The sequence below is a fragment of the Pan troglodytes genome, chromosome 11 (genome assembly GCF_028858775.2).
Source record: "Pan troglodytes isolate AG18354 chromosome 11, NHGRI_mPanTro3-v2.0_pri, whole genome shotgun sequence".
NCBI lineage: Eukaryota > Metazoa > Chordata > Mammalia > Primates > Hominidae > Pan > Pan troglodytes.
This window is the reverse complement of record NC_072409.2, coordinates 77010773-77023366: the sequence shown is the minus strand read 5'-3', so window position 1 is coordinate 77023366 and position 12594 is coordinate 77010773. Positions and strand designations below refer to the sequence as shown.

Genomic DNA, 12594 nt, shown 5'->3' with positions numbered 1-12594 from the left:
TATATTCACTATGCTGTGCAAAAGAACAACAGAAATTATTATTTCTATCTACCCAAAACTATGTACCTACTGACCAACATCTCCCCCTTCCCTATCCACCCTCTCCTCTAGCCTCTGGTAACCACCATTCTACTCTCTATTTCTGTGAGCACTGTCTTTAAATTCCACATGTGAGACTATACAGTATTTGTCTCTCTGTGCCTGGTTTATTTCACTTAACATAATGTCCTCCAGGTTCATCCATGTTATCACAAGTGTCAGAGTTCCCTGCATCACAGGTTTTAATCCACACCTTTGATGTACTTGGCTCTAGTAAGTACAAGTGTGGGGAAAATGTAAAACTCTTTTGGTGCAAGCATTCTGCATCATGTTTCAGACTTTCAAAGAAAATTTTAAGTTATCCTCAACAACATCACATTAATTTGAGGCTAGAGAAGATACTGACTATAACCCTGACAAAAGCCACTTGAGCAAATCCGTCAGAATCATTCTGCAGGTATAAATTTTTAAATCACAAACTCATGAGGGAAAATGTAACTTCATTTCTCCATAACCCAGAAAGCTTTCTAGTAGGAGCTGGAATTCTGGGTGATACAGAGACTGGAAGTAGTCACAGCAGGTGTCTCTGTCCAGTTAAGGGATAAGCCTGTCAGTTCGTGTCTGTATTGGTCGCAGATCCTTGAAAATTCCTTCAGGGGTTCTTTTACTTCCCCTTCATCCCCAGAGTTAACTCTGGTCTCTTCTGGCTTTGCTAATTGCCTTGGTAAAGCGGGGAGGGGAGTGTGTTCAAGCCCCAAGTAGAGGTCAGAACTGCACTGTCCTCAGGGATGGCGACCTGCTGCCGATGGAGCCAAGTCCTCCCATCCCAGGCTGGGACAGTGCTCTCCACCACGTTTTGGTGACCCTTTCTCCTCCCTCTGCCAGACCTCTGGCAGGAACATGGTCTTGCTCACCTGCCTTTGGTACCTCAGGGTGTCCTTGGATAACTGGGGCTGTCCTCACCGGCCACCAGAGCTGCAGCAGGGCGTCCAGTCCTGTCACTGAATGTGCCGCAGCACAATGAGGATGCCGTGCAGGCTGCTCTTGGAGACTGGCGTCCTCCTTTCCACTACACACTTGAGAGTGCCCACTCAGATCCCTGAACTTCAGTGAAGACTTCCATTAAGCCACCACCGGCAAGGCTCTGCTTGAGAGCAGAGCTTCAGGGCAGTCCCCACCTCTCTATGCATCCTATCATGCAGTCCTGCTGAGGGTTCCTAGTCTGCGAGATAGCAGAAAAATTAAAACACCTTTAGCCTGCTCAATTCCCTTTCAAACTTTTTCTACCTCAGACCAAAAGATGCTTTTGGACTTCAGAAGTGAAGATTAATGCCTTGGTTCACAGTCTCTGCAATGATCCCCTTTTCTCTACACAGAAGACTCAAGACAATCTGAGTTAGGAGCAAAGACGGAGGTCTGAGGGCACTGGCGAAAAAATTCAGTGAGCTTGGAAGCAGGGTCATTTATGTTAATTGTACATGTCATCCCACACAGAAATGGCCTTTATAGGAATTATCAATGTCGTGAAGAAAGTTTTTATTTCCATTTTTAAACCTCATATCCCCTCATCAAAAGCTCCCATCATGAGTTTCTGGCTGACTTACGCCAGGACTCACAGAATGATTCATCCCTACATGAAAAAGTATTTTCACCAGCCTCAAAGGTTTTCAGGAATTACTAGATCAAAGAATTGTTAAAGAAACTTTCCAAAAGCTCATTCTACTTGCCCCTCCAAGCAAAATACTAACTTTGTGATGGATTTTAGACATTCCTAGTCCGTAACAGCAGCATGAAACTTTTTTTCTTTTTTTTTTTTTTTTAATAGAGACAGGGTTTTGATGTTGCCCAGGCTGGTCTCCAACTCCTGGGCTCAAGGTGATCCAACCGCCTCAGCCTCCCAAAGTGCTGGGATTACAGGCGTGAACCACCGTGCCCGGTCCCGCACAGAAGTTTTTGATGTTAGGTGTACCACCTTCAATGATGGCTGTGTGGATCCAATATCTGCTTCTCTTTCATTCATAAAATTCACCAAGTTCACATTGGAAAACATTATTCTATGGTTATTCCAGAAAATATTAGATTATCCCCGTTTTGTTTGAAAACTGACTGAAAATATGACATCATGTTCCCATCTGGCAGGAGTGCACAGCAGGCATGGAAAATGGGGATGAGTGCGTCCAAGTTAGTTCCAATTTTCAAACATTCATCCCGCACCGCCTGTTCAGTTGCCTGGGTAAAATTGCCCCACGCAGAGAAGCTTTTACCCCAGATTAATAAAGATGCTTTTTATATTTGTATTTGAGTTGTGGTCACTAGTAATGTTTTCTAGTCCAGATTGTGAAATTTGTATTTGTTACTATCTTTGTTTTTATACCTCAAAGAACCATTTAGAGTCACTGATTCATTTCCATAAAGCAGGAATTTTCCGAAATTTAGTAAGAATAGCTAAGTACAAATTTAAAAAAAAAAATTACATACTTCAGAAACTAAAAATGCATTCACTGAGATGCCTTATATCCTAATTAAATATTAGCTGAATTGTAATTGATCTTACATTTTGATTTTGTGAAATATATATTGCCTTTACTCCAAAATTTACTAGACCACCTTCTTACGTATGGCAGTGGGCATTAGGTGGCTTGTGAATTTGAGAACTGCTCTATGGGGTTAGTGTCTGAGATTCATCAACTGAGCATGGAACAAGAAGAGAATAGCACTTTAAAGAACATTAACTGAGGACTTTGCTAAGCATTTATTTAATTAGGGAAAGCTTCAAAAGTTGAAGTTCGATCATGGGACTTTCAAAATAATCCAAGTGAGACATGAAGAGACTAAGCTGAGGGGGAGATCCATGGAAATGATGTATTAGAATCATAAGAATGAACTGTTTCAACAGACAATACACAGAATTTGGAAAAAGGAGGGAGTGATAACTCTAAGATTTTTTTCCACAAATCAACGTTCATACATATTATTTTGTATTCATATACTGTGATCTTCATGGAGTAAGGTGCTAATGTAAAAAAATTGATTATTGGAGTTTATAAAAGCAACTTTTGACCATTTTCTCTGTGTGTGTGTCTACATAGCAAACTTACTTCCTCAGAGAAGCAGAAACTCTTTGTCTTACTGACACTGGAATCTATCCTCTGTAGTTTTATTCCATCAAAAAGATAACTAGGCTGGGCGTGGTGGCTCACGCCTGTAATCCCAGCACTCTGGGAGGCCGAGAAAGGTGGATCACGAGGTCAGGAGATTGAGACCATCCTGGCTAACATGGTGAAACCCCGTCTCTACTAAAAATACAAAAAAAAAAAAAAAAATTAGCCGGGCGTGGTGGTGGGTGCCTGTAGTCTCAGCTTCTTGGGAGGCTGAGGCAGGAGAATGGCGTGAACCTGGGAGGTGGCGCTTGCAGTGAGCAGAGATCGCGCCACTGCACTCCAGCCTGGGTGACAGAGTGAGACTTTGTCTCAAAAAAAAAAAAAAAAAAAAAAAAAAACAACCAACAGCAAAAAAAACAGATAACTAAGACTTTGGCCCTACAATATTTACACTCTGCATGGAAAACAACCCACCAAATATGTTTTCTGTACTTACTGAAAAACCACCAACTATGGTTTTATATTCACTGAATACAAGTAAATTAATGAAACATTTTCAGGACAATCAGGTACAGATTGCTATTTTTTCTATTGAGTTGAGATAATTGTTTGGGCTAATAATAGAAAGAAAGTGTGTATCCACTCCTGGAAGGCTGTGTGCTGTGCTATAAGAAAAGCTGATGCCTCTGCTTCCCCATCTTTGTTCTGTGGAGCCACACAGGCAGCCTGATACCTGGGCAAATGCTTACCTGCCCAGATCCGAAGGGCTGGTGCACCCAGAGTCGTGGCTAGGTTGCGTGCAGCACAAATTCCTGCCTCTAGTTTCCCTGCTTTCCTCTTTTCCTAAGAAATCAGTACCTGAGCTTTTTCAAAATAACTGGAGAAGAAATGAGGCAGAAAGTATCTTTTTAAACACAATCCTCATTCACTCAGAAAATTGAGAAAAAAAGTTCTAAGTGATAATTGATGTCAACCTGTAAAATTTTTCAACAGCTTGTCTATTTTCTCTACAATATTGTCATCAACTCATAACCAAATATCACAAATAGGCAGCATAATGGCCTCATTAGGGCAGTTTCCACAGTGACCCACACCATCAACAATGGCATGCATCTGTCATGCATCTTCCCAGAAAGTCCTAAAATTCTACAGGAAAAACCTCTTGGAAAGAAAGTTTCGAATGTTGATGAGGTCCACCCATATAGTTAATCTCTTCAGGTGAGAAGCTATAAACATAAGACGCTTCTTCGGTTTCATCCATTTTGTAAACTCATTTGCTGAAATGTTCTTCACAGTAATATCTGTGTTCACTGCATTGTTTCCAAGTATTTAAAATCCCTGAAGAAGTAAGTAATCCATGTGTTTTACGCCATTTCAACAGAAATGTCTTAGGCAATGTTTATCTTTGCTGCTTATAGATCCCCAAATAAGACAGCTTGCTTCATTAGTGAAGGCCCCTTGAAAAAATTCTCAAACTCTCCTTCGGTCTAACGCATGGTTAGTTATTGTACATTCATTTTGTGACTTTAAAAAGGAGCAATTGCAGAGGTGTCAAGCCACAAATAACAATGCTGTCTAACTTCGTTAGACCATGAAAACACATGGGTTATCCTTGCAAAAAGGCATATATATTGTTTAATTTATTGCAGTAGCATCCTGAATCACATCTATCATGAGAGAATATAAAATCTTTTTCATGTTTTTCACACACTGTCATAACTTATTATTGTTTTCCATTATCTTAATATTCTGCTGTCTAAGAGATGTAGCCCCTGGGTGACCTGAAAGTCTGGTGAAGCTAGTATGATCAGGGATATAATAAGACAGTGACCATCTATGGACCTTGGACACAATACTAGAGAGCATGATAGATGCGTGTGGGCCATAATGATGTTGATATTAATATGCTATTAATTCCTCTCTGACTCCAGTAAATCATCTCCATCTTGTCTAGGTTTTGCCTTTCCAAATGCTTGCCCTTTCTCTCTTAATAATTCTCCTTAATATCCCACATTCCTTTAACCTGAGGTGGAAAACTCATAAGTGGGGAGGGAAATCCTAAAACTCACTAAGTGACACAATACACTAAAGCATTCCAGCTTGGGTCAGCAGACATGTTACAGCTGCAGACTCTTATGTTTTCTCTCTTTAGACCAAAGAGTTTATCTTACACTAATCATGTGTTGGTCTGTGAGTGGCCAAGACAACATTCAGTGAGCAACCAGCAAACCCTCCCTTATGCTAGAATGCTTACTTATGGGGATACTAAAAACACTAGGTCTGTTATAGTTCTACTTGGAAACTTCAGATGCCTTTTCTTCTAACTCTGAAATTTTAATAAGATGGAAGAAGCACTTTCTGCATAATTGTTTATTTAAAACTAAATGCAATTCCAACCCAGAAGAGGCCTCTTTTGGACAAGACTAGCCAAGTTACAGATGAAGACAACAGGGTCTTAGCTGTCAGTGAGATAGCCCTCTTTGATCTTGGGAAATTCTGAAGGAATTTCTCATTTCAAAATAAGAATAAATACTTTTGGGTAAAGGGAGGAGAGAAAATTCTTCAGGTCACCTTCCATTTTTTCCTTATAAACAAATTACAATCAGTTGACCTCAGCCTAGCATTTTGATTAAAAATAACTCAAGATAGGACTGAAAGAAAACACCAAGAAGAGTGTTTTATCCTAATCTTAGAAAGGCATATTCATATGACAACCAGCATAAGAAGCAAGGAATCTGAATTACAGAAAAATAAACTTTAAACTGAAACTGCTAATATAATAAATGCAGAGGAGACACAGGGCAGCAAATGCATAAATAAATGTATGTCTTTAGCCAGTATGTGAATGATACCCAAAATGGCTGGTTTTCCATCTCAAACAGTCATGGAATAACAACTTCACAGTGTGTATTAATTGTTGAAATTGTCTAAAATAAGAGATTATATTTTCACAAATTCATTTGACACAGACACAGCTATAAGCACATGAGAAGACAGGCCTAAGGAAAAAGGTAAAATTAATTCACCTATGTCTGTATTTGTCAACTAAACAAAGCATCGATCCATTTATTATAAAGTATAATAAAACTAAGGACAACCATTGCATAATTAATTTGCCTCTGAAAGCCAATTATTGATTATGGATAAAACCAAGTTTTACAACTGTATGTGTGTATCATATAAAGATTTCATTTCCTAATACAGATCATTCATTATTTATTTTGAAATGTTAAGAATTTACTATGTGCCAGTGTATCGTTTGAATTCTCATATTTTAAACATTTTAAACTATAGGTTAATTTTCTGAAATTTTCAATTAGTGTCAGAAGAAGTTACAGAAAAAGGAATAACAAACATGTTTAAATAATTAAATGGTTTCAATGGTATCTCGGAATTTCTTTGATATTATTATCAAAATGTTTTCTTCAATTCTACTTAAAACCTTATTTTTTTGCCCTAAGTCTTTGTCAGCTTATTTCAGTCTTATTTTTACATGTAATATACCACAGAGTTCTTCTTAGCTTCAAGTGATGCAATGTGAAAGGTGTAGAAATGCACACTGACCCTTAGCCTCTTAAATTTACAACAGGTCGGCCAGGCGCGGTGGCTCACGCCTTTCGGAGGCCGAGGCGGGCAGACCACGAGGTCAGGAGATTGAGACCATCTGGGCCAGCATGGTGAAACCCCTTCTCTACTAAAAATACAAAAATTAGCCTGGTGTGGTGGCGGGCACCTGCAGTCCCAGCTACTCGGGAGGCTGAGGCAGGTGAATCACTTGAGCCCAGGAGGCGGAGCTTGCAGTGAGCTGAGATTGCACCACTGCACTCCAGCCTGGCAACACAGCAAGATTCCATCTCGATAAATAAATAAATAAATAAATAAATAAATAAATAAATTTACAACAGGTCACTTTATCCTCAAATTAGCCAATACCATGTTAGAGGTTATACTGAAATTCTAACTATGAAGATGTAGAAAGCAAAAACATATTTAATTAGTTATAATCCAATCTGTGCAATATTCATGATAATACAATTTTTACAAGTTGAAAGTAATTCTGGATTATGCTTCATAACTTATGAAACCTTTGGTGGAAAAACTGAGTCTTCCCCATTAAAGGGAATTAAATAAGTTGCTTATAAAAGTACATTAGCTTGTTTGGCCCATGGGTTCATAATTTAGTGGCATGGAAGAACTAGTTTACTTGTGGTATCCAAGAGGCATGAAGAAAGACACCTCCAAAAAGTCCATTTTGATTCTTTACACTGGGACAGACGGGATGCATAGCTACCTTGTTCCCCTCTCACCCCTCAGGCTAAGGCTTGAGTAACTATCACAGCTGTTTCCATGGCGTCTTCCCATCACATGGGTACAAGGCACTGGGCTGCACAACAGGGAAACTACTTGTTTTCTGCCTGTTAATTTTTAGCTCTGAGATCTTTACACTCCACTGGAGAAAGGCTTTAATATCTGAGACAGGGGGTCATTATTTGTTAGTTTAATTATTTATGATCAGAACATTTGTTCAGTCACTCTTCCATAGACCATTCTGAATCTAATAAAGGATATTAAAACACTAGAGATAATCTATAGCCTTCAATAAATCACTCCTAATTTGGAACTCCTTTGATGAATACTCCAGGCTACCATGAGGGAGAAGAAAAAAGTCAAAACCAATTAAAAAAAGCAACAACAATGAATTTGTAATAAACTCAGTTGATAGCTAACTAAAGTAAGCCTGTTTTTCTAACTTCATTCACATGAAAATAAATTTTATTAAGATTGATATCATGCTTTTTTGCACGAGGAGTTACAGGAACATGAACTAAGAATAAAAATGATCCCTATGATAAAGAATCCTCATAATCATGTACTTTAGTACAAAATATGATTTGACATCAAGAAGAGCTATGGCTTGAGATTGCTCTTGTTTTCCTTTACCCCCTGTGCCCAGGCTTAGTCACTGTTTCAGTGATAATGACCATCCACTGAGGCTCCGCAGCAATAGAATCTAAAGTAACAAAACAGAGCCCATATCTCTGCAACAAATGAAATCACAGACTTAAGAAAAATAAACAGAAAAATAAAAAGTTGAGTTGTTCATGTTTCATAGCCATACTGCCTATAACAAATGCCAGAACATATTTATTTGGTCCAATGTGCAATGCATTAAATGTGCTCAAATACAGAAAACACCAAGAAATGCAACACGGAGTTAAAAAAAAAAAAAGGCTGGGCGCGGTTACAGGCTCACGCCTATAATCCTATCACTTCAGGAGGCCGAGGTGGATGGATCAGGAGGTGAGGAGATCCAGACCACCTTGGCTAACATGGTGAAACCCCGTATCTACTAAAAAAAAAAAAAAAAAAAAAATACGAAAAATTAGTCGGGCCTGGTGGCGGGTGCCTGTAGTCCCAGCTACTTGGGAGGCTGAGGCAGGAGAATGGCGTGAACCCAGGAGGCACAGCTTGCGGTGAGCTGAGATTGCACCACCGCACTCCAGCCTGGGTGACAGAGCGAGACTCTGTCTCAAAAAAAAAAAAAAAAAAAAAAAGAACAAGGGCAATAAGAAAATAGGAAAGCATAATTATATAAAATATAGTAGACACTTTTGAATCTTTTTAATATATGCCTGCAAATACATTTTATTAATAGTGTAAATTTAATTTCCTCTGAGAATTTATTCAAAGAAGTTCTATCTGAGTTTGTGCTCAGAAAATGCCAGGATGATTCCTTGTCACAATGTATTTGGTGTTTAAAGTTCCCTCTAATTTACACAGCAAGACAACATTCAATTTTCTACACTTCTGCTTAAGCATATGTAAAAGAAACACACTCCTCATGGGATATGTTTACAAATATAAATGGAATAGTCACAGTGGAGCATGAATAAACCATTTTACATGGTTATTTCTCTACAGTGGATGCTAAAGAGAGAATTTCGCCATAATAAGAAATAAACTAAGAGTTGTAGTTAAAACATAATAAAAATCTTTTTAGACGCTTCTTTACTTTGCCAATTTTCTCATCCAAATAGGGATAATTAAATAATCTGGGACAACAAAATGTATACTGTGGCAGAACAAAAGAATCCAAGGTAAAAAAAAGGACATGACAGAATCTAAGGTCTTCGATAAATAATACTCAGATATTGCAAGGGGTATACAAAGAGTTCAAACACTGTCAAAGTCAGGTGTGACTTGTTCAAGGCACACAAAGATCGTACCAAGGGAAACCCAGCAGGACCAGAAAGCTGAAGTGATCAACTTATTCCTGTCAAATACATTCTTGGAGTTTCAAATGTGAACAAATATGCTTATTCTGAATTTTACTTCCTTCTGCAACGTATTAATCAATTATAATTATTTTGTTAAATGAAAATCCAATGAGAGTCACCAAGGAGCAATACAAGGAAAAAGGCAGACTCACCATCTCTTCGATTAAGCCTTGAAAACCCCGGGCCGTGGCTGCTGGACAGCTCTGAGGAGCTGCTGAAGGATGACCTAGGCAAGGCAGAGGCCAGTGGGGCATCACAGTCAGCTGCCGGGAAAAATACCGTGATATGGTTAACACTCAGATTGCAGCTTGGGAGAAATAATAGTCCAAAAATATATATGAATATATTCTAGGATGTATGGCAATCATCACTCCTTTTTTAATTCTTTACAATTTTTAAAATTTACATTGCAGTATAATTTACAGAGAGTAAAATTCCAGAGAATTTATTTGATGTTTTTAAAGTGTACAGCTCTATTCATTTTGACAAATGCATTCAGCCTTGTAACCTCCACCATAATGAAGACATAAAACAGGTCCATTAGCCCTCAAAGTTCCCTAATGTCCCACATTTTCTCAATTCTGCAAGATGTCTGGGTACATCACCCATCCAACACTACTTTAAACTCAATTTGATGCTTAGGTTCTTTAGGTACACACACACAGAGGTAGTGTGAATTCTGTGCCCAAACCTCAATAGCGGCTAGAAATTCTCACAGTGCCCCAGCACAGAACCTGTGGGGGATGGGAAAAGTGAAATGCACCAGGTGTTCAGGTCAGAGTTACCTGCGTGAAGCCAGGACCCATGAAAGGAAACACCTGTAGTGATCAACTGGAAAAAGCCCACTCTGTAGACCCCTCCAGAGGGAATCACTGCGGGCTACTTGCCTACAGGAGATGGAGGCTCCTCCTTTTTGCCTGATAACTTGAGCATTGCAGGAACTTGCTCTGCCTTTCCAACCCAAGGACCCCTGCATGTCACCCTCACCTCAGGGTGACTCTCTATTGCTTCAGCTCTGGTCTAAAAGAATTGCTGGGGGTTAAGTAGTGTTTGACCCAGATCATCTTATTTGTCCTAAGACCATAAGGACCCTCAGAGCCTTCTTGCTCCTGGTGTTCCCCACCGTCAAACTTGAGGAGCCCCGGGACCATTCCCACCTTGGGTAGCTCTTTTCCTATGCGTAGCCATGGGTAACAGAAGCAACCCAGAGGTTACCTCTGAGTCCCGCAGTCCAATCCTGTAATCACCGTACTTTCAGGCATGTCATATATTTTCTCATAAAAAGGGTACCTCTTCCAGCATGGTTATTGATCTAATAATGTCAGACATAAGTTTTCTGTCACACATTAAGATATTTCTGTGAAAGAGGAATGTTACACCTTGAATATATCATTAGATGATTCTGAACTGCATATTTTGTATACACTTTTTTTCTTTGTGAGCAACTTGTTAAGTCACAGAAAGAGGGCAACCAGAATTAACTAGATTGCTACGACTTAGCAAAATGTCAACTATGTTCAGTGAGATAGATAAGAGGTAATTCAGGGTCTCTCCTGATTTGTTTGGTTGAGTACATGATACTGCAACAACAGAAAGAAAATTCAGTGCACATAATTTGCCTGAGTGAATATCATTTCATAAAGAAATACTGGAATTATATCTGCTTTTCTAAAAGCATGCATTGCCATTAAGACAGCAACATGTCTTTAAGACATGACAAAAGAAAAACTCAGTAACTCATTGTGAAGCATCTATTCTACAATAGGGAGAACAGTATCTCATTGCTTGGTAAAACATTCAGAGTATTTGATATAGGAACATTTTTCTATATATTCCCCATAAGTGACAATGTCACATTTATACAGGTGAGTCAGACACTGGAATTTGTGATTTTTTACATACAAAGAGCAGCACAATCTAGCTAAGAAATTGCATTTAACATCTTTAGCATGAAGAGCACCCAATATTTTTACACAGCAAGAATCCATTGAAATGTGCAGAGCTGTTAAGAAAGGTTTGCTTTCTCTACGCTTTCCTTAAATGTCCCCCTCAATGTTTATGCCACAAGAGAGGCTTTCTTGATTTCCCCAGCACACATGCTCTCTGGATAACACTGTGCAGTCAGGATTCTCAGATGTCAGCAAATATGCTACAGAGTGGGCTAAGAAAAATAGATAAATACGAATCCAACTGGCTACGAACTTTACTTACATTTTCTAAAAAGGCATTTTAAAACTGTGAAGAAGCTAAAGTACAAGAAGGCAACTAAGGCTCTGCTCCATCTATAGACAAGTCCCACATGGCCCACGAGTGGTCACAGCAGGATCCAAGAAGGAAGGACATCATCCAGGTAATAGTGCCTCCTAAGCCTGTCTGCCTGATGTTATTTTCTCTCTATTTTCTGGGAAAGAATAAAACAAATCCAAGGACATCTAAAGTAGCACTGACATTTTTTGGATAAAATCTCTTCCTACATTAGAAAAGCATGATAGCTGTTCTCATGATGCCTCTGTCCTGCAGTATCATGCAATACATAAAACAGCACTGGGCGTTTCACGTGTCCCTGGATTCCTGCAGTATCATGCAATACATGAAACAGCACTGGGCATTTCACGTGTCCCTGGGATTCCTGGCTGACATGTCTAACTCTCTCTGTGGAATCATGAGCTCTTGAAGGCACAATAAAAGTCTTTCCCAACTTCGTGTGCTCTATACCTAGCGCAGAATCTGAAAGATAGCACATGCTCAATAAACTTCAACTGAATACTTACTAAATACGTAAAAGAGAATTATCATTAACCAATACATTTAATTAAACTTAGTCTTCCTAAGTTAGCAGAGTACAATTTATTAAAGTTCAAACACAAGAGGCCTAGAGGTATCAGACTCACATCTCTAATAAAAATAATAACCAGATCTCAAGAGAAGGTTCTAAATAGGTGTAATAGATAATATTGTTATTCTTTCCCTTGGTTTCTCCCTAATTAACTTTCCAATTGTGTGTTTCACGAGTTTCACATGATTTCCAATAGGATTAAGGTCCAAATATAAATCTGTAAAGACAGCTGGAAACAAAATTGCTGAAATTTTCCATTTCGCCTTTGGAAAATTCAAGAGTCAATAGTATCTGTCTGCCAAAGAGTCACCTTGTAATGAAGAAAATTTCTGGCACAGGC

At 38.9% G+C, this 12594-nt stretch overlaps 1 protein-coding gene across 15 annotated transcripts in view; it reads right to left on the bottom strand.

Moving 5' to 3' along the window:
* Positions 1–12594, bottom strand: part of CNTNAP3 (contactin associated protein-like 3) — a 237260-nt gene that overhangs the window by 202810 nt on the left and 21856 nt on the right. For all 15 annotated transcript variants that reach the window (XM_054658845.2, XM_054658840.2, XM_054658842.2 and 12 more), the window contains exon 2: positions 9571–9681. In XM_054658845.2, the coding sequence (XP_054514820.1) occupies positions 9571–9681 (111 nt within the window). The remainder of the gene's footprint in view (positions 1–9570; positions 9682–12594) is intronic.